Here is a 27,296-nt window from a genome sequence, read left to right on the forward strand (position 1 = left end):
TGCAGCGCCGGCTGTAGAAGAGTCTCCGTTTGCAGATGAATTTGATGACATTTTCTGTCCCACTGGGCTTTGGGCTGGTTTGAGATGGCACAGCGGACACAAGTCAGCTTCAGTGTGATGGTAATAATTTATCAGAGGAGGTCAGAGGTCAGGGTGAGCTACAGAGCAGCAGCTTGGAGCTGGCTGGCAGGGACTCCATGGCTTGCTCAAGGACACTTCAGCAGGATGGATGCTTGCTGACGCTGGAATTTGAACACTGCTGCCTGTTAAGTCCTGACCAGCTCTACTTTGCACCCAACAAGGAGCTTGAACTCAAACCTCTGACATTAAAGTTCAGATGAAGTTCTGACTGAACAAGCAGCACATCAGACTGTCGGGCAGGAATCACAGCTTCTCTCAGTTACAGCTGAATTCCAGGTGGTTTTTGTCACATTTTAAAGCAAAAATTAAACTTTGGTAGAGTGTTGGCTTGTATAGTTCCCTGATTGTAATGTGAGTCCACATGGTGCTGAAATCTCCTCATCATCTGTGCTCCCCTGAGCTGCTAATGCACAATACTGAATTTGTATCTCTCCATTCACTTCCGTAGTGCAGCCAAACAGCTCCTAAAATAAAACTTTAGCAAATAAACCAACACAAATAAAGTGGATCGTGCCAATATAGAAAACAACAAGTCCCAGTACCCATTTTTTGAGGAAATCCAACAGCTTTTTTAGTTGTTATTTTCCAATCTGAATTGGAAAGTAGATCCAACGGGTAGCATCTGCTGAAAACATTCCTAAAGTAGCCTTGCGCCAGGAAGAAACAACCTTAGCATTTTCACAAATAATTGTAATTACATGAAAAAATGGGGGTGCTGGGACTTGCTGTTTTTTTTTTTTTTTTTATAATAGCATATTCTGCTTGTTTGCATTCATTTATTTTCTTAAAGTTGAATTTTGAGAGCTGTTTTGATCCAGTATTGTAGATTAGCAGCCCAGGAGGGCTCAGAGCAGCTGATGAGGAGATTTCACCACCATATAACACCCAGGGGTCTATCCAACCCAAGACTCTACCAAAGCTTCATTTTACTGTAACATCAAGTAATCATTACTGTATTAATACTGAGATTTTATAAAAATAAAAAATAATAATAAAAAATAAAAAATAACCATAAACAAATGCAAGCATCTACACGACATGTTGTGTCACCAGGTGTGATTTGGAGAGGTATCTGCTGTGTTGCTTTACGGCACAAAAGCAGGAGGAGGGCGCCGCTCCTCCAGAGCAAACAGAGCCATAGCTTTCAGGTTGTGGTGGTGACAGATGGTGGAGGGAATGGAGGGCTGATGGAAAAATCTCCTCCAACATGTTTATCGTCTTCAGGGCAGGGGGGGCGGGTAGGAAACAGTGGGTTTTATGGCAGGCTTTTATGTGAAATGTGGTTGCAATTTAGAAAAACACTAGCACTAACAAAAGCGAGCGGTGTGAGGTAGAGGCTCCCAATTGTTTTGAAGATAGTCTCATTTGTTTCCAGTAATTATACCAAGGCATCACGTCTCTGCTCCCTGATGCTTTTGAATGAAGTCCCATTGTTTTCAATGCATGGCGTCTCTCTGTATAGATGGATGTGTGGCTCTGCATTAACATGGAGGAGAACATCCAGTGCTGCTGAATACTGCATGTGACTGGATCTGTTTGGTTGCTAGGGCCTATGCTGTAAAACCCTGGGTGGAGCGCTGTGTGTGTGTGTGTGTGTGTGTGTGTGTGTGTGTGTGTGTGTGTGTGCATATGCATCGCATGTGTTTGTGTGGTTTTAGGCGTTTTAAGGAAGAGTCTGCACTAAACTTTGCGGATGATGTGGATAAAAAAAAAAATCCATCCTATGAAGTCATGGACTCTCATACCCAATCCCTACAATTTAGTGTTCAAACAAGGTCAAAAATCTGACAGAAAGATGACATAATCCCACTTGTTTCTAATGCTAGTCAACTTGAATCCAGAATATTCTTCAGTCAAATGTTAATCTCTTGATACTAGTGTGCTGATCTGCCTTATTCTGGACTCTGCACTTCAAAATAATAATGATAATAATAATAATGGGGGGTGGGGAGGGTAATATTCAACACGGAGCAGAAAATGTGAATTTCCTTCAGGATGAATAAAGTATCTATCTATCTATCTATCTATCTAAAAAAACAAATTTCTGTGATTAAATTTGTAAATTAATGAGGAAAAGAAAAAAACTTCTGTGAAAGTAAAGTGGTAAGTTTAGACTTAGACTTAGACTTAGACTTCTTTTATTGTCATTGCACAAAAAAACACAGCAGTGAGATTTTGGCAACGAAATGTCGTTGCTTGGCTTCCGGATTACAGCAGAGATGGAATTGTGGGACCGTTTAGGTATATATAAATATAAATATTATACATAAATATAGTCTATATAACTGGTATGATATGGTCTATATAACTAGTGCTAAAAAACAGGAGCTAAATAGTAATGAGTGCAATTTAGAATAGCTAGATAAAACAGAATGTACAACAACAGACTAAACAGTGTAAACAACTGAATAACCAGTATAAATAATAATGAGTGCAATTGAGAATAACTAGATAAAAACAGAATGTAAACAACGGGCTGAGCAGCGTAAACAACTGAATAACCAGTGTAAATAATAATGAGTGCAATAAGAACAGAATGTAAACAACAGAAAAAGAAAACAACTGACTAAACAGTGTTAACAGTGGAAGATTGCACAGAAATGTATTGTCCATACGTAGCTGCTGGGCGGGCGGGGGGGGGGGGTTATTGCACAAATAGGAGGTAATTAATTCTCCTCATCCCAGGGGTGTTTCCCGGACTGGGCTACACACCCTGGGCCTGAAGAAACCATACCTCCATAAAGGGATACAAGAAAAAGTCACAAATTTATGAGAAAATAACTGGAAAATTCAGAGATTATAAAGTCACAAATTTGCAAGGAAAAGCTCAGAAATTCTGAGATCAAGGTTGTAAATGTATGTGGAAAAAAACAGTGAAAACTAGTATTTCTTCTCCTGTGGGATTCAGTCAGAAGGAAATCCTGGTGGTTTGAGCCCAGAATCTCAATCCTCTCCTCAGCATCTGGACTTTGAAGAGACGTTGTCGTGTCTTGGGCCGATTCAGAAGAAAACAATGTTGTGATTCTGAGCTAAAATCAGCAGGATTTCCTTGTTCCCGAATCGCATGTCAAAGTAGAATCTGATGAGGTGATCAGCTGCAGGCCTGACACACGGCGAGCAGCAGCGTCTGCAGTGTGAGGCTGATCCAACCTCACACAGTCAAGACCTGATTCATCCTGCTGTCACTTTTTTCACTTCTTTGAAGAAACCTAACTTTAAAGGCTGAATATGAGATTAAATAATTTCTTCAGATTGAGATTTTGTTGTGGTGCGTAACCGGGTGGTTGGATTATGTCTGCACTGCAGGAGGAGCTGATTAAAAACAGATTGTTCTGGAAAACAGTGTCCCGGCAGTCAGCAGTGCTGTGTGCTTTTTGTCTTAAGTGTCGGGCTCTGTGTAAGTCCAGGCCACACCTCGCTAAATCCCCTCAGACACCGTCACAAATATTTGAAGTAGTTGGTGTGCGCTTGATTTGGGCTACTTTACCCGACACAAGTCAACAGAGTCCCTATACTGGGGTAACTGCTGGTCAGAAACAATATTGTCAACACAGTATGCAAATGTCAGTTCTCACACATCACCAAACAACAGGTTATACACTCAGTATTTGGTTTCAAAACATGTACAGTAGAAATACCTCTAACAACATGTAGCAGCTCCAACATGTATGTGCACCAGCCTGGCAACTGGAGAAACATTTTTTTTTTGTTTTGTTTTTAAACATTAATACTCATTTCTACTTACATAAATCTGATATTCATTCGTGTTTTGTCCAGTTCTATGTAGAAAAAAGGAGGCCAGTTCCAGTCACTGTTGTAATAAGTTGTTGTGATTTATTCCTGCTTTACAGTAACAGTCATCAGTTTTCACAGTTTATTTCAGCTCAGTGTGACAGACACAGTACCTTTAAAAGACTACACACACACACACACACACATGCACACTGAAGCTTTCATTCTCTATCCCTCCCAGAGCAGTGTAAAGGGAGTGTTGCACGTAGTGTTTGACTGATACATGTTTCTGAACTATGACACACACACACTGATGTTTTAGTATTACAGCTGCTGATGGCTGGTATTGATTCACCATCTTTACGTTTGACCGTTTTCACAGAGTGATGTTCCACAAAGCTACAAGCACACACACTTACTCTCATCAGTGATGCCAGGAGATACCAAACCTGTCTGCTGAATGAGTCATCAGTTCAGGTTGAGAGCTTCCCATTGACAGCCAGTGGGGTGTAGATACACTGCGCAGTATCAGTCAGGCTGCCTTACACCCAACAGGACTGGATCACATCTCATTTTAAATCTGTGAAAGCCAGGATCCTGTGGCCACACTTGCTCTGAAAGGTTTAATTTAACCCTCTGAGCAAAATTCACAAATTCACTTCATCATTTTTAATTTCAAATTATTTAAAATGTATTTATTTGGTTTATTTATTTATTTATTTATTATTTTTTTAATTTTATTATTACTTTATTTTATTTTTTCTATTATATTTGTGCTAATTTTATGGTAATTTTCTTGTCTTTTCTTTTTTTTTTTTTTTTTGACTAATTTGTTGCTGGCCTCTCTCCCAAGGTTTTCGAAAGAAATCAACTGGGATTTGCTCAGGTTTCAAAGGGTTAATGAAAACAGTGATGTGTGTACTGAGTGTATGGAGCTCACCCTAACTGAGCATCATGGGCAGAAAATGGCCAAGATTTCATTCAGTTTGATGTGACATTCATGGAGCACTTTCCCTCTTCCCACTGCTTTCTGTGATAATGTAACATGGTATCATCAGCCAAGGGTGGATTCTTATGCTCTCTTCACTTCTGACATTTGCTCCTCTGACGAATTTAAAACTACACCTGGCATCTTCACACTCCAAGCAGGGAGAGTTAACTCTTCGAAAAAAAAAAAAAAAAAAAAAAAATAGAGTTTGAAGGACTTCATTACCCGGTAAACTGAAAGTCTTCTTCTTGGTGTGTTTGGTAGTCCAACTAACATATTTACATATGGGATGTTATTAAGCCAATCAAACAGCTTCATTTCCCATTTCATCGTCTCCAGTGCAGTTTTAGATATCAAAGCCTATCATATCATCTTATCATACTGTTGAAAACTTCCAAAGAACATGAATGAAAACAGAATTCTTGTAAAATGGTGTCAGACGGATGTTACGCCATGAAGCTTGAGAATTATATGATCTTGACATTCCTTCAGCAAAAACCCTTTATTATCAGATGAAACTGATTCATAACACAATCATTCAATAAATTAGAGCTATTCGTGTTAATATGGATGATCACAGTTCTCTTTTTCTATAATCCCTGTGTTGAGCTACTGTGCTGCAGGACATTCAAAACTCGGTTCCACATGCTGAACAGCCTATTGTGTGTGTGTGTGTGTATGTGTGAATGTTTGAGTTGTACAGAGAGAGTGTGTGTGTGTAGGTGTATTTCAGTATCACTCTCAGTCTCTGTATGTGTATGTATATATAAATGTATGTGTGTGTGTGTGTGGGTCAGGTGGGCAGTCGGTGTCTTGTATAGCCTCCTGTCATCTAATCAGGACACACACAGCACAGGAACACTAGAGACAAACCTACACACAAACACACACACACACACACACATACAGGAAGAGAGAGACGGGGGAGAAGCACATACATACACAGCAAGAGAGAGAGAACACACAGCAAGCAACACACACACACACACACACACACACACACAACGAGGGTGTGAGGTCAATGGTTTCTTTGTCCACCTGCAGACTCCGTCCAGGTGATGTGGACTCACGCCAACACACTTTGATTCTCTCTCTCTCTGCTCCTCCTCCCTCTCTCTCTTCCTTTGCTGCTTCTTATTTTTCTCCTGGAGGAAAAAGAGGAATATGGATCAGGGCAAGAGAAAGGAAGGAGAAAAGAAACTTCAAAGTTAGAGACACAGGTTGAATTTCAGCGCTGCGATGTTCAGCTGAGGACTCAGGAGCCGCTGTTGGGGCAGTCGCTTTCAAAGTTTGTTTTCACGAACTACCAGCAACGTCTCCTCAAGACAAATACTACTTAACATACCCGAAAAACAGGTCAAACTGCTTCAAAAATACAACCATATCTACTTCTTGTAGTGTCATAAAATACAAACTCACATGAGAGGCAGTCATGTGGTGTCGCCACACCTCGGGCTTAAAGGGGCAGTTCACTCATTTTGAAAAATGTGATATTATTTCGCTTCTCCCCCAGCTGTTGTGTAGGACAGTAGTGGTGCTATCTTCCTCTCATTGTTACTGAGTGCTGGATACTGGCTGGATGCTCCAAATGCTAACTGTTAGCCTCCTGCCATTCAGGTGGACTTCCCCCCAGCTAACACTCTTAAAAACAACCGCCTTAACCAAACTGCTAAATGAACAAACTTTGAGTTACAGTGGTACAGTAAGTGAGATAATGTCTGATTTTTCAAAATGGGTGAACCTGCATGCTTGCCGAGCCAAATCTTTTATATTGAATGCTGTTTATATATTTATATTGAATCTATTGAATGCTAACAAAAAGCTAACACCGCGGTGCACATTAAAGCCGCCTGTTCTGTAAGCGGCCTTGCCAGATAAATTTGAAACTAGATTCATTCTAGTTCACTGCTGAGCCATGAAAATACCTGGCGTAGCTAGCGACCATTTATTTTTCTGCGTCCAATCTGTCCTCCTTGTTCAGGAACGACAGTAAAAGTATTAGGAGGTGAGAGAATAGTGAAAAGCTCTGATCTGTGTGATGTGTTTTTGATCCAGGGGCCTCGAAAATACTGGACTGGTGGAATGATGATTGCTGGAAATGGCGCTTGTGGTGTTTGTTTCTTCATGGGTAGAAAGCGATGGCACTGTTTAGTTGTACATAATTTCAGTTTTAACTGAACTGATGTACAAGTGCTGGTTATTGTGCAGCGTTCTCTCCAGTGTCATAGGTGTATCTCACAATCATGAGATATTAAGTCACAAATCTGAGAATAAAATCTCACAGTTGTGAAATACAAAGTCTCAGATTTGAGTTATTAAGTTGCAACTGTGAGGGAAGAAAGTCAAATTAGTCTTTTTCATGTGGCAGATATAGACGTCCATACCATCTATGATCTTCCAGTACCAGAAAAACTTTAGCTATGTTGGCTCTGGAAGACGCCAACATAGCTTTGTGCCGTATAGCAATATGGCAGATTTTTCCTGCCAAATCCAACCTGATGACTCACCATGTAGAATTCATTGTAGGAGGCTGCAAAATGCTGACATGCTAGGCAGCGACGGTCTCATGTGTTTATATTGTTTAGAATAATGTGTCAAAATGATCATGGTATTGTTCAAAAGCCACATGTAGCTCAAGTCCTCAAAATAAGGTCAAGTTACGTTGAATCTTCATCATTTGGTTGTATAAAGAGCCCATTTTATCCAGATAATATGAAAAAGTCATGATAACAACTGTTATATTCACATTATACCTCCATGGTACAGTAAATGGTTCACACAAAGCAACACTAGATCCATGTTTGCTGCAAGCACCCCGCGATTTGTTTTTTAAGCGTTTTGTTTTACTTCAGCAAAGATAAGTGTTCCCATGTTGGCTTTGGCAAATGGAGATGGAGAGCCAATCAAATGCCCAGACTTCCTCTTGAGTCCTTGTTGTGATTTGTCCATCCGTGTCATGTGGTCTCCACAAAGAGAGTACTTTGCTGGGACTAAAATGCAGCTAGGAGTAGTGCCTCTTCCAAAGCAGATGTAAAGGAGCAGTGCCAGTTGGAAAAGTGAACATGCATCGTGCACCAAATTGTTGAAAAGCTTTCCTGCTGACCTACACCCAGCTTTCAGATCTCCACTAGCCCCCTTTCTCCCCACTCCTCTCCTTCCTCCATCCTGAGCTGCTGTCAGGTGGTTTTGGGATGGTGGGACCAGATCAGTTTCCCCCCTCCACCTTAAACAATAGTCCTCTATTCTTTCTCTCCTTCCTTTTTCTCCCGGCCTCCCTCTCTCCCTCTACTCCTCTTTCATCCCTCTGGCATTCCCACCTCCCTCCTTCCCCTACAATGCCTCTCTTTCTCACTCTTCTCACCATCCCTCTTTCTTCACTCACTCTTTCTCCTCCATCTGTTCCTTCTGGTATTCTCATCTCCCTGTCCCTCCAGTAACCCTACATCCCAGCCCTTTTTCCTTCACTTTGTTTTAAATTCAGTTTGACTCAGTTCAGCTCGGTGTTGGGTTTTCACAGTTCAGGACTGCTAAACTGGGTTGAAGAGCATTTGGAGCTCTGAGGATCACTAAGGTTTTATCAGATCAAATTTTGTGCCATTCAAAACAAACTCTAAAAGCTTTACCTCTGTTTGCTGTTAACTGGAAAAACAGTGTCCACTTCCTGTTTTGTGCTGTAAAGCGACCCAGCAGATTTCCCTCCAAATGTGACCAGGTGGTTCGCAATGTAAGATGCAGAACAGAGGCTGCTGAACGCTGACAGTCCTCTCAGAAATTGATTTGTTCGCTTATTAAGACTAGTCTCTGTTTCCAAATAATTAGGAAAAACAAAAAAGTGATAAGGATTTATTGATTTTAAAATAAGACACATTGAATGCAGTTTTCATTCATGTGCTGGTGGTGAACTCAGCATCCTTCAGCAGATTCCAGGTTAATAAAATGACCTCTGAAACCACAAGGTTCACCTTTACTATGTTTTATCATTACATAAATCTAGTGGAAAATATGGTTTATGTTGTTTTCTCAGTTTTCTGCTCATTGTGGTATGTCTTGCTTTTTCCTCTCCTCCTCCTCTTTCCCATATGACTCTTTACATTATCCATCCAGTTAATCTTCCCAAGCAGATCAAAATTCACAGGAACCCTCCATTTTGTATGTGTGAGTATTAGCTAACTTGTTAATAAACTTAGCATTAGCAATTTAAATTAATAGTGGTGTGTCATAGGTGTTGGTTTATTGTGTTTGAATATTGTTCTCATTATCAAAAATGTAATGAGAAGACAAAACTATATGCTGGATTTTTCCTTTGTGGTTTACATTGCCATGTTTGCAATGAGTCTTAGCAATGGACTCATTTGTGTGCAGTAATTAAAGAAATGTCAGACATTAAAACAGCAATGATGTTAAATGCCACATGTAACACTTTAAAGGCATAGTTCACTAATTTTGAAAAATTAGCTTTTATTTGACATATGCTACACGTCATCAAACTCAATCTTTGTTTATTTCATTGTTTGAATGGATTAAGGCGGTTATTTTTAAGATTGTTAGCTGGGGGGAAGTCCACCACAATAACAGGAGGCTAACAGTTAGCATTTGGAGCACCCAGCCATTATCCAAAGCCGTCACATTATTGCTTTTTTCACATACAAATGTTAATATGCTGATGAGATTGTGCTCTATATTTAAAAAAAAAAAAAAAAAAATCAAACTCACTGAAATTCCACATCTCATAGTCTTCCTTTAAGAAAAGCAAATGTACACCTACTGTCCCTGTCCTGTGCCCTCAATAGTTCAAAGCCAGGGCTTTCCGTCTAGTCTCATTCGACTTTTCCACCCTCCTCCTCCTCCTCTTCCCCTCTGAGATCCAAAACTACAAGCCTCCTCTCCTGCCGCAGTGCTGCTGAGCTAAATCAGGGATCCCTCCGTAGAATATATAGGCTAGTCCCAGATTAGTAACTGAACTGGGTTAGTTCTTCCAGGGTTTGAGCCATTATTCTGTGTCACGTCCTCTTGGTTTCAGCGGACCCAAACACCTCTGGGACAACATGCCTGTTTCCATTAAAAGTAATTCCCTTGTGAAGAAACTTGCTGTACTAACTAAAAATACAGCGAGCGGTCACAGTGTTGGGACTTCAGCGGGGCAAACGTTGGTCTGTTTGTCTGCTGGTGCCATTGCTTTAAGTTTGTCATCATTGTTCACATTATAATATAATGTATTTTATTGATAATCCAGTGAGGAAAAAATCTTTTCACCTCCATTCAGGGATTGACAAGGGGGTGTAGCTACATTAGTTTGTGTGTTACAGCAACAGGAGAAAACAGGAAAGATTGAAATACCTTTACCTTTTACATAAGTATTTATATGGCCCATCGTTTTTGTGGGTTAGTGGTGGAAAGTGGGAGTCACTGGAAAGCAGCACGAACCGTCCGGTCACTGAGTGGCTGAGTGGGGCGGAAGTTGTCTCCCAACATCCCATCATTCCCTTCCGGCAGCTCTGCCCCTTTGGTATGGGACCGCAGCCTCCGAAACTCCTCAATCTACAGAGACGGAAAAAGGAAGGTTTATTTTAGATGCCAAATCGGGACACAGACCCATAACTGGTGGGTCCCCACATGACAGGTAGGGCTCGACCAAAATGCTTTTATGGCCCAATACTGATATTTCAACTGCTTGTCATTGATTTTTCAGTATTTTTAAAGCTGAACATTTTCATGACCAAGAATAAATAGACAAATAAATATATAAATGTAAATGTCCAGTATTTTTCCCAGACTTTAAAGCATCTGGCAATGATATACAACTGCTACTGCTACTAGTACCACTAACAAAAATGAACACGTTTATGCATACTTATATATATATATATATATATATATATTTATATATATACAGTACAGGCCAAAAGTTTGGACACACCTTCTCATTCAATGCGTTTTCTTTATTTTCATGACTATTTAAAAAACATGTTTTATATTCTAGTTTCTTCAAAATAGCCACCTTTTGCTCTGATTACTGCTTTGCACACTCTTGGCATTCTCTCGATGAGCTTCAAGAGGTAGTCACCTGAAATGGTTTTCACTTCACAGGTGTGCCTTATCAGGGTTAATTAGTGGAATTTCTTGCTTTATCAATGGGGTTGGGACCATCAGTTGTGTTGTGCAGAAGTCAGGTTACTACACAGCCGACAGCCCTATTGGACAACTGTTCAAATTCATATTATGGCAAGAACCAATCAGCTAACTAAAGAAAAATGAGTGGCCATCATTACTTTAAGAAATGAAGGTCAGTCAGTCCGGAAAATTGCAAAAACTTTAAATGTGTCCCCAAGTGGAGTCGCAAAAACCATCAAGGGCTACAATGAAACTGGCACACATGAGGACCGACCCAGGAAAGGAAGACCAAGAGTCACCTCTGCTTCTGAGGACAAGTTCATCCGAGTCACCAGCCTCAGAAATCTCAAGTTAACAGCAGCTCAGATCAGAGACCAGATAAATGCCACACAGAGTTCTAGCAGCAGACCCATCTCTAGAACAACTGTTAAGAGGGGACTGAGCCAATCAGGCCTTCATGGTCAAATAGCTGCTAGGAAACCACTGCTAAGGAGAGGCAACAAGCAGAAGAGATTTGTTTGGGCCAAGAAACACAAGGAATGGACATTAGACCAGTGGAAATCTGTGCTTTGGTCTGATGAATCCAAATTTGAGATCTTTGGTTCCAACCGCCGTGTCTTTGTGAGACGCAGAAAAGGTGAACGGATGGATTCCACATGCCTGGTTCCCACTGTGAAGCATGGAGGAGGAGGTGTGATGGTGTGGGGGTGTTTTGCTGGTGACACTGTTGGGGATTTATTCAAAATTGAAGGCACACTGAACCAGCATGGCTACCACAGCATCCTGCAGCGACATGCCATCCCATCCGGTTTGCGTTTAGTTGGACCATCATTTATTTTTCAACAGGACAATGACCCCAAACACACTTCCAGGCTGTGTAAGGGCTATTTGACCAAGAAGGAGAGTAATGGAGTGCTGCGGCAGATGACCTGGCCTCCACAGTCACCGGACCTGAACCCAATCCAGATGGTTTGGGGTGAGCTGGACCGCAAAGTGAAGGCAAAGGGGCCAACAAGTGCTAAACACCTCTGGGAACTCCTTCAAGACTGTTGGAAAACCATTTCAGGTGACTACCTCTTGAAGCTCATGGAGAGAATGCCAAGAGTGTGCAAAGCAGTAATCAGAGCAAAGGGTGGCTATTTTGAAGAAACTAGAATATAAAACATGTTTCCAGTTATTTCACCTTTTTTTGTTAAGTACATAACTCCACATGTGTTCATTCATAGTTTTGATTCCTTCAGTGAGAATCTACAATGTAAATAGTCATGAAAATAAAGAAAATGCATTGAATGAGAAGGTGTGTCCAAACTTTTGGCCTGTACTGTATATATATATATATATATATATATATATATATATATATATATATCCATATCCATACTGTATGCATGTATTTTAATAGAATAAATTACTTAAATTGACTTGAATATGTAATCAAATTAACACTGTATCGATACCAAGAGGCCAAGACTTCATTTTTGCACCACACTCAGTGGCACACTCAGGCTTTTGGCACTCAGACAATAATTTGAATGGATGTGTGATAATCTGGTATTGTTTTCATAGCTGTGGAAACTTGTAGACCTCCTAGAGTCTGTCCTGTTTAGCAAACACACTGGTGTCCAGGTAGCTTTTCTATTTACCTTAGCTGTGAGGTACTGTGAGTTGTTATTGGAGATCATTCAACTTGAACACCACCCAACTCGACTCCAACAGGAAATATAGTGTTTGCCAACAGTAAGCATAGCAGATGGATTTACTGCGCCCATGTTACTATTTTGCCCTGAAACCTGCCTGTAAGGCAGCACTTACTAATAGGGCTGGGACCACTTCTTGATAAATTGATACCAATCTCATTATCAATAAGTAATACATATTTTATTATTATTATTTTGTATTGCTAACTAAATGTGAACGTCAGCTAGTTTTGAAAAAGCTCCTGTTGTTGTGCTGTCGTAGTATCTGCTGATGCACTTTGCTGTGAGTGAGACTGAAGGTCAGACAGCTTACAGTCTTTTTCACATCGTTTTGCTTTTCACAATGCAGCTACCGTCTTTGCAGTCTTTCACCTTGGCGAAACTGAGAAGACTGTGGCTGCATTTTGAAAAGCATGATGATGTGAAAATTGTCACTTGGAACCACAGAAGTTGAATGGAGTAGAACAGCCATTGCATTGTTTGCCGTGGTAATTTGACCGGTACAAAATAAAAAGCGTGTCACACTCGCATAACACACATTACAACAGCCACAGTTCTTTGTAATGGTAAAGATGCAGGTAAAAAGGACCAACGCTCAAACCATCGCACTATGTTTACTTGAGGAAAGTCTATTCTACTTCAGTTCAAGTTCTGTGTGTGGAATAAAGTCATATTGAAAGGAAACTAGCATCCTCAGGTAATGGCACCAATGTGCAGATCATCTGAGAGGAGGCAGTTTTCAAAAAAGTTCATGTGTTTTCAGGACATACGATTTGACACCTGCCTGTGGCAAAAAGAGAAACTGAAGTTGAAAAAAGCTGATCCTGACAACTTGACAGTACTGTAAATATAATAAAAATATTTATAATGATTCATAAATTTGTCCCAATATATCATTTTTTCCAAATTTCTTATCATCCCAATACCCCAAACCATAACTGTAGCCTGGGAGGCAGCGCTGCCTTACAGGCAACACCGAGGGCAAACAACACAGAGAGAGGTTTACTGCTGGGCAAAGTAAACACGGATTTAATGTCACTTCAAACAACATCTGGATTCATCCCGGCTCAGAATATCAAACTTTTGATGATCATGTCTTCTCATGGCTGTGCAGGTCGATTGCTGTTTCCTGTGCAGGCCACGATGGAAAAATAGGCTGGGCTGCAAAGAGTAAAAACTCTGATTTCCTGTTCAGGTGTAAATGCAACCATTGCAGCTACAGTAAGTGTCAGTTACAACATGCACACACACACAGAAACACACGTGGTCATTGGTTGCATTGGCCTGATCACATGGCAGTGGTGCTGAAGACTCCACATGGCTGTCATACTATTGACTTTCTGAGGGAAGATTTAGAGCCAGGATTAGATGTCAGAATGCACTAGGCCTGACAACTGTTCAGCTACCATATGTGCATGCGCACACACATACACACACACCCACACTCTCTCTCCTGGGCCATCAGCTGTTAATATCAGGCAGAGGTTAAATGTGTTTACCTCCTGTCATAAAACATTGCTGCTGTCCACATTAGAGTGTTGCCTATGGTCTTTCAGCAGTGGGCAGGCATGGCAGGAACATGACCAACCACTGATGGTAAAAATTGTTGAACTTGTTGCTCTCAGCTATGGGTTTCAGACAAAGCAACAATGAAAGTAATAGCAATTGAGATAAGTGCATTAAGAACAAGAGAGCAAGTTTTTACAGTTGAGAAAAAGTGAGAATCATCACTTACCCAAACCACAACATGTCTTGTGTCTGCTTTGCATTCTGGTCTATTGAGGCTACTGTTTGTGGAAAAGTCAGCATTTCTACCTCTCCTTTACTGGACCACTCCCCTGTATCATTATCCACATAGGGCTGAGTCAAGGTCGGCTGGACTGCTGGATCCAAGAAGCTTCTTCCATTCTGGAGAACGGAAGGAGAACTGAAGACTTGAACTGAAGAAGCTTCTACAAACAGTCCAGTTGACCTCGATTCAACCCCATGTGGAGAACCATGACCTGCATGACTGTGAACCTGCACAGTCATCCCTATATCACTGTTGAACATCAGTGCAAAATAACGGCTCTAGAAAGAAGGCCTTGTTCTTTGATTGTGAAGGACTGACACCAAAACCTCATGTTTCCTGTTGTTGTTTTAGATAACTGAAATGTTTTCTGTTGTCAAGCTCCACTGTCGCTGTGTCATATATGTGGACATGATGTTGTCTATGCCTGGCTACTTATTCATGGAAAAACACCAAACAACAAAAAGGATTCAAGAGTGCAATGAAATGATTGCCCAAAGATCTTTTTGAAAGTGTTATGGTGTTTTACGCTAGAATTTTCCTTTAACACAATAAAGTATCCCAGTAAGAACATTTTCAGCACTTGCTACTCAACGTAAAGCAAAACTGAACTTTGGCAGAGTTGGGTGGCATAGTTACCTGGGCATTATATGATTCCACATGGTGAGGAAATATTCTCATTAGTTGCCTCCCTGGGTTGTAAATCCAGAATACTGTATTTCTATCTCTCCGTTCCTTTCCATTGCAAACAGTTTCCAAAATAACACTTTTAGCACATAAACCAACTGCAACAAAGTGGATTATGCCAATATAAAAGAAGTCCCGGTACCAGTCCCATTTTGGCACACTATGGAGGTGAATGGAGAGATACACAGTATTCTGGATTAGCAGCCCAGAGGAGCACGGAGCAAAATATCCAGGTAATATACAATCCAACACTCTACAAAGGTTCAGTTTTGCTTTAAGCTGGAAGTATATGTGGCTACAGAAAGGAAATTTGGCTTGGCCGCAGAAAAAAAGGCTACATTTGAAGTGATTCTTCACACCAACCTCTGGTGTGTGATTGATTTCTGAAATATCACATGATTGGTAGTATTGCCGCATGAGAAAAAAATCTGCATGTCTTTTCTGTTTGATTGCCTCATGCGTCCCCATTGGTATGGAGCATTAGAAAAATAACAAGTATCCACACATTGCATGTGGTGGTGTGTTTGGCTGTGGTTTGATTTGTAATAAGTTTGTCCTCACTGTAAGTAGACCTTCAGTCCACTGAGGCAGCAGGACTGCTAGACATTGGTATTTCCATCAGTGGTTCAAAGAGCTAGAAGGCCAGAGGGCAGGCCAGCTGAAAGACTGAAATAAATGTCAGCGGATTATCATCTGCATCCTTTACAGTAACCTGCCTGGAGAGGCATTTGGGTCAGTCTGATATAAAGTCTAAAGCCATTAAAGGTAACACACTCATTGATTGGCAGTGGGTATAAAGGCCACCTGGACCTCAGTGAATGACCCTCGTGAAAACCACCAAAGAGCCTGACTTATTGAACCCATAGTATGCTCTTCTGGATAAAAATGTCTGCATCTAGACACATTAGAGCTAGATGGCTAAACTGAAACTGCATGGAGCATGTCTGTTTATGAGACACTGTTAAATGAAAATTCACTGATCTTGTTTTTTTTTTTTTTTTTTTTCATCTTTGTCAATAAGTTATTTTTGACAATGTACAAGAAAGACCCGGGAGAAAAAGCCTGAATACCAGAGGTGAAAACATCTCCAGGAACAGCTAATGCCGGAGGCTGACCACACATGGAGTCACGACAAGTTGAGCATTCTCAAAACTGACATACTGCCTTAACCTTTGTTCTGCACTCCCCTTTACCAAAGTAACTGCTGGGCACTGCACAAAAAGCCATAACATCAAGTCATGGCTTTCAAGGGTCAGTGTAGGACCTGTTGACGTCTCTGTTTGGTCTCTGGTGTCCTGAAGCTAGGCCAGACTTTAAAGGATAACTGCACACAAAGTTTTTCATTATGTTTAGCATAAGTAAGGCAGTAGTGGTTGCAGTGGCAGTAGTAGCAGTGTAGCACAGGTAGTAACAGTTGTAGTATTTACTCACATTTACATGAGACTTTACCAATCCCCATTTTATGTGAGTGATTTTCACATTAAAAGAGTGAATATAGAGAAAATTGTGATCCTCGAGATGTGTGTTAGTCATACACCCCATTTGCTGCACCAACATGGTACAGAAATCACGTGATATTTGCAGTGAGATTGAAACTCAGTTGTTGTTGTTGTTGTTGTTGTTGTTGTTTTTGTAGAGAATTACCTTTGACATTTGCGCAATGAATTTAAAAAAAAAGTGAAGAAGAAGGTGTTTAGCCTGGGAATGCGTTCAGTCTTGTGAAAAAGTTTAAATTAGCAAATCAAATGGAGCCCTTTATTACCTGTAACTGTGAAATGGTGAGAGGGTAGCGGTAGAGGATCCAGGTCACATTCTCGTTACAAGGTGGTGTGGTCAAAGATCCTTCATACACCCAGTAGTCTCTCAGCAAGGGGTCTGGAGGCAGATTAAAAATTTAGCCTGAATATTTTAAAAAAAATCTTAAACATTATGACCAAGAAAAAACAGATTTAAAATGAGCTCTAGTCAGGTATTATCAAAATGTATTAAAAACAAAAACAAAACAAAAATGTATTCAGGTTTAAGGTGGTAAACTGTGGTTTGGTTTGATATGCAGTGGTACGGGGGCTGCAGTGTCTTTTTTCAGCCGGGCAGCTGCTAACATAAAGTCAAATGGAAACCACATAGATGTGTTCTCCTCACCAGGTAACAGAGTGTTGGGGTTGAAGCAGGGGATTATCTTGGTCTTTCCCTGATAGAAAAGCATAAATTACAATTAGAGGCACAGATATTATCATTCACATCTATTTTATTCTATTCTGTTCTATATTAATCTGCACAGTCTGCTTAATCTTTATAAATTACCCTTGGGATCATTAGTAATTAACAGTAATCTAATCTAATATAATATAATATAATCTGTTGACTTTTGCCCACTCTGTTCTACACATTTCCCTCAATTTCCCAAAGGGAGTATTAAAATCTAATCTAAACTAACCTAAAATAATCTAATCTTATTTTATCAGACCTGACCTCACATTACCCAACCTATAGACAAATCTAATCTAATCTAATCTAATCTAATCTAACCTAACCCCAGTATAGTCCAGTCTACTGTACTCTACTATTCTCTAGTCTACTCTTCTGTACTCTAGTCTAATCTGATCAAATCAAAATTTATCTAATCTAATCTAATCTAATCTAATCTACTCTAATCTAATCAAAGCCTGACTGGACCTGATCTGATCTAACCTAACCTAACCTCTTGTCTACTCTTCTCTAGTCTACTCTACTCTACTCTACTCTACTCTACTCTACTCTACTCTAATCTAATCTAATCTAATCTGATCTAAACTAATCAGACCTGACCTGACCTGACCTAACCTATAGTCTAGTCTAATCTAATCTAATCTAATCAGACCTGACTTGATCTAAACTATCCTATGGTCCAGTCTAACAAAATCTAATCTACTGTAATGTAATCTAACCTAATCTAACCTAATCTGACCTTTGGTCTCACCTTGTACTGCAGATCCTGTAGGACCTCAGTGATGGCCTTCAGACCCAGATGCTCCTTGCCGATCTGATACAAACACAACAGCAGGGTCAGAGGTCGTCAGTCTGCCGCTGGGTGATAAGTGGCTGGTCAGTGCATCTTATAAACACGGTGAGGTCAGAAATGTGTCAAAGACGTCAATCACACTTTGATCTGATCTCCGGTTATAACTACCACATCCTGACAGGAAGCACGCAGGCAGTAGAAACCACAAGGGCACTCAAAAACAGGAAGAGTAATGTTGTTGGTGTGGCTGTGGCCTCAGTAGGTCAGCACTGTGTGGGTTAAACTAAAGCAAACGGGGTGAGTAAGGGTTTTTTTTCAGGTGGTATGACTCATATTTTACACAGATTAACCCATGATTTCATTAGACTGGAAACAGCACATAGATTCAAAAAACAAAACAAAAAAACATTTCATGAGGGCGTCCTGTTGCTCGCTGGATAAGAGCGCGTACCCCATGTTAAGGCTGAGTCAAATGCTGGGTTCAAATCCGACCTCAGGCCCTTTTCTGCATGTCATCCCCTCTCTCTCCTGCCCTTCCTGTCTCTCTCTTCTGCGGCTGTCATATAAAGCAAAAAATCCCCCAAAAAACCATCTCATTCATCCACGGCTCCCGCTGGTGATGGAATTACTGAGATATCACTTGATTTAGAGAGGGGTATTCCACGCAGAAAGACTGATTCGACTCATGTGGTTTTCAGCCAAACTGCAGCGTAAACCAGGCATTAGAAAAACAACATTAACAAAGGAAGAACAGTTTACTGAAGTGTTACATCTTGGTCATGTCCAGTCACACCATGGAAAGCCATCAGGGCTATGGTGGCACCTGGAAATCCTGCGTATACCTCCTAGTTCACATGCGGAGATTACAAAATACTCAAACAGTCTGAAAAATGTATTTGCACACGTAGACGATGTTCATGCAAAACATGATGGACACTGTTGCACATGTCAATAGCACCTAAGAAAATACACATTTTTCAGTCATTATGCTCATCATGCTCTGGATATTTTTTTTAATATATTGGAACTTATTTCTAAATATGATCTGAAACACTGATGCTCCTCTACTGGCCTTGATTACATCCCATTTTATTTATTCATTCATTCATCCATTTATTCATTTATTTATTTTTTCCATGCAGATATTCTCGTGATATGAATGTTTACCTGTACAAAGAGAGCAATGATGAGGACTCCATTCCTCTTGCCCAGAGCGTCCTCGAGACTGTTGAACAGAGTGCTGTTCCAGTGGATCAGGTGGAGCTGGAGACAGACGGACGACAAAACCCATGAAAGCTGGCCTGCGTTTGAGAGGCCATTGTAGTCAACAGGTGTGGGGAACAGTGGCAAGTGAACGAGTCCACTCTTACAACAAGAAGCTACCAGCTGGCGGTGACTGAGGGCTTTCTAGGGAAGGCCTGATGTCAAGTCAGCATGGAGCCCACTGGACAGAGGAGCGGGTAAAGTGAAACGCTTGGAGTCGAGTGAATGAAGTGTGCTTTTTGTCAAAAAGCTGGGAGTATTGTTGTAATCTTGTCAGAGAATGTAATTTGTCAAAACTGCCACATTCATTGTCTGAGAAGATAAATTCAGTTTTTGTGTTTGTTTTGCGGTTTCGTCAAGTATTCAGATACAGTTTTATCACAAGGACAAGAAAATGCCACAAATGTGATTATATAAACACACTGTGTGTTTGGTTAGTCTTTTGAAGGCCGCTGGTCTGACCTTGCAAGCACACACAGCTCCGTGGCCTTGTTTTAGGTGTGTGTGTGTGTGTGTGTGTGTGTGTGTGTGTGTGTGTGTGTGTGTGCGCCCTCTCTACCTCCATCGGGAAAGCCTTGAAGTTGACGGTGTGCTCGGAGCCCCTCTGGTTCTCCTTACCCCAGTGGAATCTCACCTCATGGAGCTCATACTCATGGTCGCTGGGCAACGGACCCCCAGTAACAACTAGAAACAGCACAGGAAGCCCAAGGCATTGTGGGTGAGCAGACACAGGAAGTGGTGGGCCAATCAGAGCAGCCAAACGGAAAATGAAAGTGAGATAAAGAGAGTCACTGGATAAAAATGCCAAAGCAGTGATACAGCACATACATCATCCTCACCAGAAAATCTGCACGTAGTAAATAACCTCCATTCCTTTGCATTATATGTGCAACAGTTGCTCAGTGCAGCATTAAGCAGCATACCTGGAATATTATGTGCAGGTCTGATGCTAATAATTTAGTTTTAGGAGGGCGTTGACAGTCACCTGACTTGGACTTGAGCATGATGCGGACGGTGTGTCCATCGTTGATGACCTCACAGTCTCGACACACCACGTAGTTTGGCGTGAGGCCGACGTCCAGGAGGGAGGGGTCGTACCGAGCCTCCCTGGAGTTGAGGTTGATGGGAGACTGGTACTCACCGTTGGCTGCTGGGAAATGGAGTCCCCATTCTACACCTAGGAGTAACACACACACACACACACACACGTATACTTGTTTAGATCACTATTGTGTTATGTTAGCAGCACGACAGAGATAAACCACAGTGGAATGTGGATTATTACTTTACAGTCTCTAAGCTAATCAGTGTGTTCTATATTTAGACTGTTTTTCTTCATTTGCCTCAACCTGTAGTCCTTTTATTCTCGTTTATTCTCGTCCTCATCTCTCAGAAGTTGTTTATCTGGAGGTCAGTTCCTCAGTGGCGTGTGTGTGTGTGTGTGTGTGTCTCAGACTGGCCAGCAAGCCTCCACCCCCTAATTGCCCAGCACCCTTCTATTTCATGTTTTTTCACTTTGTCTCAGAAAAAAGGTCAGCGAAACAGACAGAAACACAGAGAGAGAGTCAGATAGAGAGGAAACTAGAATATGTCATTTCCCTTTAAAATGTTTTTAATGTCACTGAATGTAGAAAAACACTCTGGAGTCCTTTCTATGCAGCCTGTTGATTTCTCTGGAGTCAAACAATCCATTCAGAACACAACCTCAGTTTTTATTCCTCCTGCTCCCATTTGACTGACATTTGACAATTAGTGCCGTTCCTGGACATAAATCCACCAAGGGTTATTTTGCCAAACTAACTTCATACAGGCCATAGAAGAGGTGAGGGCTTGTAAAACCCTTCAGTGTGATGTCTGATAGTGTCAGATTAGGATATTGGTTATATGACTACAGGCCCCCAAAATTTTTAGCAAGTGAACTCTATAACAATGTATTAACATATTGTTGCAGTGCTATAAGAGCTATAGCTCCAGTTCCAACATGCAGGATGTTTTCACTTTGCTGGACAGCATCCAGACAATATTGTTTCCCTACAAGGGGAACTAAAGCCCACCCAGCCCTGCGGGAATGGATTACTGTAGAAAATGCAGTCTCTAAACTCCATTTTATTACAGTTCTTGTCTTAAAGGAACTCTGGTGGACAATGAAGTAAACGTTGAATAATTCTAAATAAGAAATTCTCCATTTTTAACTGATTTTACCATCCTATGAAGTCAAGCAAGTTTCCAAAAGAAGCCTGGATATGTGCTTGTATGTGTGTGTGTGAGAGTGAGTGAATGCAATATTTAACAGACAGACAGAGACGTTTTCTGTATGTGAGATGAGCAGTGTAATCAAATCAGCCTCAGTGAGGTGTTGGTCCTGCCCTGGCACTGTGTGAAAACAAAGTGAAACACAGCGTGGAGAAAGTGATACTAAGTGACACCAGCCGTGCACCTCAGTCTAGATTCACTTCAGCTATTCGCTGACCACAGTCGCTCCGAAAAACACAATGTGGACATTGTGCAACGTGTGGAACTGAAAGTGGTTCGTGAAAGTAGGACACTAAAAGCGTTTGGTGAGTATCATGTTCAGGAAGGACTGAGACCCCCGAATGTGAGCATAAACTGCACAGTTTCCTCTCCTCACAGCCGCCCCGCTGCAACAAAAACACAGAGGGAGAGGGAGAGGCACATTCCCCCTCTGCGCAGCAACTGGAGCCTTGACTACCAACTCCTGCAGGCACAGAGCGTTTCACTGCTGCTACAATACACATAATAGGCCTGTGTGTGTGTGTGTGTGTGTGTGTGTGTGTGTGTGTGTGTGTGTTGGAACGATGTTTTATTGACTGATTTGGGTGGGACAGAGCAGAACGTCCCATTACAGGTTCAGCTGTAATGTTATTGACTCACTGGCTAACTGACATCCTTAGATAGCCATAGATAACCAATTCATTCCATATTGTGATGTATATATAATGATTGTGAAGAGATTCAATTAATCTTCTGTGTTTCATTCCATTTCTACGTCAGATTCTCAATGACTCAGTGATAACAGACTATTTCCTAATCACAGTTTATCAGACTTTGGTGACTGCAGACAGACAGAGAGCAGTGAGAGGGAAGCATGCCACTGGAATGAATCACAGTGTGTTTTTAGAAGCTCTTATGCTGAGTTCCAGGTGAGTTTGGAAATTGGAAATTCCCTCATTGTGGTCGTAATTATAACCTCAGTGTGTTCCAGGGGGTGCAGCGCTGAAGCATCCATGTCTGTGCCCAACATAACATCCTGTTGCCAGGCAGCTCTTATCATGTTAATGATATTTGGCTCTGCTAGCTAGCTCATTAGCATAGAACATTAGCAAGTGTATGTATGACTTTACATGGGAAAGTTAATCCATCTGCAACACAGGCATTTGGATAGGTTTAAGGGTAATTTTGGTAGGGTGTTGGTTGTATAGTTACCTCTCCGTTCACTTCTATAGCATCGCAAAATCGCTCCCAAAGTAATGCTTTTAGCTCATAAACAAACAAACAAAAATGGATTATGAAAACATAAAACCCAACGTGTCCCGGTACCCATTTTTTAATGTAATTACAATAATCTGTCAAACTACTTTCACTTTTTTTCTTCTTGGCGCACAGCTAATATGCGGACGTTTCTTGCAGAAACTACCTGTCAAATCTGCAAATACACACTAATTACATTTATGCTGTATTTTAAAATATTATGAATAATAACCACTACGACAGACCCATGATGTATCATTATATGCAGCATGTAATAGAATATAAATGTAACTGTAATGTGCATCACATAATCATAGTACAAAGTATCACAACCATATTCAGCCAAGGACACCTTTTATAAGAAATGTGAAATGAGATTACAGTTACTTCTCAGGCATGACAGGTGCAGATATCTTCATTATTATTTCATTATCACTTTGTGAATTAAACCCCAATGAAAAGTAACTGTAACTGATTTACACATTTAAAATACATTATCAGCACAGTCTTTGAATAAAGTAAGGTTTGGCCATGCATTCATTTTAAAGCAGCATACAGTGAACCAAACTACAATTATATCCTGTTATAACATATTAAATAGGTCTGGCACATTGCACTACAAGTGATGTTATGGAAATCATGCAGTTGAGTGACAGAAATAAAGAAGACATTATTAGTGATTTTTTGTTAAAGTCCATGAGTATTAGGATTCATAAGGTGTTACTCTGGAAGTTGTTAAGAAACTCCTGAAGGATTTCACAAACACTCTATAAGGTCTTTTGGAGGCATCAAAAACCAGTTTCATGCTCCTATTCAGTTTTCTTATATATCTTCACACATGCACTCCATTAATAAACCTTCTCTAAAAATAAAGACCTTATAAAGCTATAAATATCAGCAGTGTCCTGCAGAAATCCCTTATTAACAAACAAATACATCAAAATATCTCCTGACACTTATAATAACCATGGAAACGAATGGTGAGAAGTCAAATAGCAGACAGGCTGTCCTCGTCATTTAATGAAAAACTGACTTATAGGATACAAAGTTTCTGCAGGACAGGCGTGATATTTCTTAGCAACACACTACATAATATTCACTCCGTACTGCAGTATCAGTATACTTACAGCAGTGTTATAGTTCAGTATTACAGTACATTCCTCAGTGCTCAGTAAAGGCAGAATAAGAGGTAAACACAATTAGACAGTAGAAGAACTAAAGATATTAACTGCAATAATGTGTTTATGATTCTTACACTCTTTTTCTATGTTTGTCAAAGGCTTGGACGCATCCCAAAATTATGCTGAATCTATGCTGAAGACTATGCTGAAGGCGCTGCCTCTAATGTTGCTAAACCTTCCCCAAGTTGTTAAGTAGGTTGAATGAAATACTGCAGGCTGTGTAAAGGGGGCTCAGGTAAATTGTACAGGAATGGAAAAACTAACTGCAAAACCAGTTTGGGTTATGGGAAGATTTTGATCCCCAGAGGATATTTATGAAAGTAAATTGTGTCACTTGACGCTGTGTTAAACAAGCCCTGATCCTCTGTCACTGAAAGAAATCCTGAAACAAGTGCACCTTGTGTGCAGGAGGATACTTTCCACCCCGATGGCCAAAGAAAAAGACAATCTGAAGACAACATGAGACTAAAAGACTTGCTTAGTTGGACAGTTTTCACTGCAATGGTCAAAGTTTTAACTCATTTTAAGAAAAAAAAATACGGCAGATTTTAAGATTCTATATGGAAATAAATGACATGTGATCAACATCATTCCAACTAGATATGAACATGGCAAAAGGGATGCAAAAAAAAATTTAACAGCAAAATCAGTTTTAGGACAGGAGAAAAAGTCATTGTAAAATTTTAATTCTTAGCAAATATGATAAAAAAAAAAAAATTATATCATTCAAAAAATAGCTTAATTTTTTTTTTTTTTTTGGAGCATGGACATTAACCTCAATATGTATATGCTACACTGTAAAAAGTCTGCTTTTGTTCAGCTAAATGAAAATGATCACAGGTTGGCACGGCAACTAATATTCACTCAAAGCTCATTAAAGTTTTTTTATTTTTTATTATTTTCAATTAAACTTTAAACACAGAAAACTCCATTTTCACCAGTCTGATATTCGGTTTTAACATCTTGACAAGTGTAAATATGTTGGAACAAGGCGGCATAAGGCAGATCCACTAGAGAATGAAAGCTCAGGAGAATTCTGGAAACAAGACATCCGATTACCTCATCCAAGTGGCATTTGGTTTAAGAAAAAGATGATTTTAACACTAAACATGAAATGAGAATAAATGAGATTTTTTAACAGGGTAATTATTTGTACTCAGCATCTCTGCACATGCTGGACACTGATGAGGAGCATCCTACCTTCCTCATATCCCCAGTCCAGCTCGTCTTTCCCGGGGTAATAGTCGGACTCCTCTGTGGTGTTGTCGGCCATGGTGACTCCCAGTCCGCTCAGCCTGGACACAAACAAACCAGTCTGCTCTCCCAGTATACGCTCCCAGTCCGTTTCTGTCTCTCCCTGCCCTCAGCTGGATGGCCTCCCAACACTTGAGCAACTCCCTCGTCTTTTCACTTTCCTCTTCTCTCTTGCCTTTCTCTCTTAGCGTGTGCCCTGCACTGTGGCTTCCTCCACTGTGGCTCTTCCTTTTCTCGCCACTTTCTTCTCTTAGCTTCTTCTTCTCTCTCCTCCCTTGCTTCTCTCTTCTTCTGTAGATCCACTGAAGGCTGAGGTACAGACTGACTGATGACAGCCTCTCCCTCTCTCTCTCTCACTCTGTCTCTCTACTCTGTATTTCTTTAACTAGATCTGCCAGGCTGTCTACTGCTCCTCCTCCTTCTCTCTCTCTCTCTCTCTCTCTCTCTTTTTTCTCTCTCTCCCTCCCCCCTCCCTCTTCCTCTCTCTCTCTCTCTCTCTGTCCCTCCCTCCCTCTCCTTCTTCCTTCCCCCTCCTCTCTCTCTCTCTCTCTCTCTCTCTCTCTCTCTCTCCCTCTGCACACTCCAGGTGTGCTCCCTCGCCCCTGGGTCTCTTCCAAACAATGATGGATCAGTATTTCTCTTTCATCCCACCTTCCTTTATCCCTCCACCCCTTGTGTTTTATGAGTCCAGGTTGCATGGTGTGTATGTGTGTGTGGCCAGGACAGTGAGTCCCGCCCTCCTCAGCCTGGTCAGGTGTTGATTGGCACGAACCATTCACATCCCAACATTCCCTTTTGGGCCGTTAAAAACTTTGATATATGCATTATTTATATATTTCTGTCTCTCTTTGTGTGTGTGTGTGTGTGTGTGTGTGTGTGTGTGTGTGTGTGTGTGTGTGTGTGTGTGTTGGCATGCTGGCAGGAAGGTCACGGTGGTGTTTCTGTTGGACGGCAGGCCACAGACCCACCCCTGGGTGAAGGAAACAGCAGCGGTTCAAAAACAGCCACAGAAGGAGGACAGGGGAGAGGAATGAGAGGCCAGACTGTTCTCTCACCCTGATGGCTTCAAGATGGACTGAGAAAGCTGCACTTACACTGCAAAAAGAAAGAGAGAAATACCCATTTTAACAAGTCATTTAGTCAGAGATGAAATGTTTTTTTCTTCAAACAAGGCAAGACATCTGCCAGTGGGATGAGATAATCCCACTGGTTTCCGATGCAGTGTCTCAGGAATTCTTTCTGCAACAAGTATAAATCTGTTGAAACAAGGCACAATACAGCAGATCAGCTCGCTGAGATCAAGAAAATGACACTTGATTTAGGAAACAAGTTGAATAGCATCGGTAACAAGGGAGATTATTTCATCCCACTGGCAGATTTTTCCCCTTGTTTTAAGAAGAAATGTTTTGAACAGTGACTAAATGGGCATTTTTTGCAGTGTAGCTTAAGTTTAGCTATACTGTGACGAATGCAAAGTCAAGTCAAAATACATTTACATGGCATATTTAGTCTAAATAGTATGCGTTTGATGTGCTCTTTGCAGTAAAGAGGAGTGGAAGTTGAAGAAATCAACATGGAAGTGTGGATCTGTGAAAATGTAAAAAGGTCTAGAAAGGTAAATACTTTTCATAGGCGCTCTGTCTTTCTTTCTGTCTTTCTTTCTTTCTTTCCTCTGAAGGAAGCTGTATCCTTGGGGCTTGCTGCTGATGTTAATTGCCCCATATTCTTTATCAGGAAAGCGTCCTTGCCCTCTATTGTCTAAATCCAGGCACTTTAACGTGCTTGCAGGCGGTGGCTCTAAATTGAGTGCATGTTTGGTCACCCTGGGATCCAGACTCATTAGGACATACAGTAATCACATGGGGGCCAGGAAGCGGCCCGCTGTCCCGCCCAGAGCTCCAAACATTGATCGCTTCACTCCATTAAGGCGATTTTTGGCTAGACTAGTTACTTTTGAAATGTT

At 40.9% G+C, this 27,296-nt stretch overlaps 1 protein-coding gene across 2 annotated transcripts; it reads right to left on the bottom strand.

The window, feature by feature from the left end:
* Positions 1-4,718: 4,718 nt before the first annotated feature.
* On the bottom strand, positions 4,719-25,669 carry ca8 (carbonic anhydrase VIII). Of its 2 annotated transcripts, XR_003929631.1 has the most exons (9): positions 25,280-25,669; positions 20,395-20,586; positions 19,969-20,093; positions 19,314-19,409; positions 18,105-18,167; positions 17,288-17,336; positions 16,908-17,020; positions 10,205-10,399; positions 4,719-6,006 (listed from the first exon to the last, which is right to left on the bottom strand). XR_003929631.1 is itself a non-coding variant. In XM_030073561.1 (8 exons), the coding sequence occupies exons 1-8, from the start codon at positions 25,350-25,352 to the stop codon at positions 10,265-10,267; spliced, it is 846 nt and encodes a 281-aa protein (XP_029929421.1). In that variant the 5' UTR covers positions 25,353-25,669; the 3' UTR covers positions 10,204-10,264. The 2 variants fall into 2 exon arrangements, 1 of the variants encoding a protein (XP_029929421.1); XM_030073561.1 differs by lacking the exon at positions 4,719-6,006 and having other exon boundaries at positions 10,204-10,399.
* Between the last annotated feature and the right edge of the window lie 1,627 nt (positions 25,670-27,296).

Source organism: Myripristis murdjan, chromosome 17, assembly GCF_902150065.1.
Source record: "Myripristis murdjan chromosome 17, fMyrMur1.1, whole genome shotgun sequence".
In the NCBI taxonomy this organism is placed as follows: Eukaryota; Metazoa; Chordata; class Actinopteri; order Holocentriformes; family Holocentridae; genus Myripristis; species Myripristis murdjan.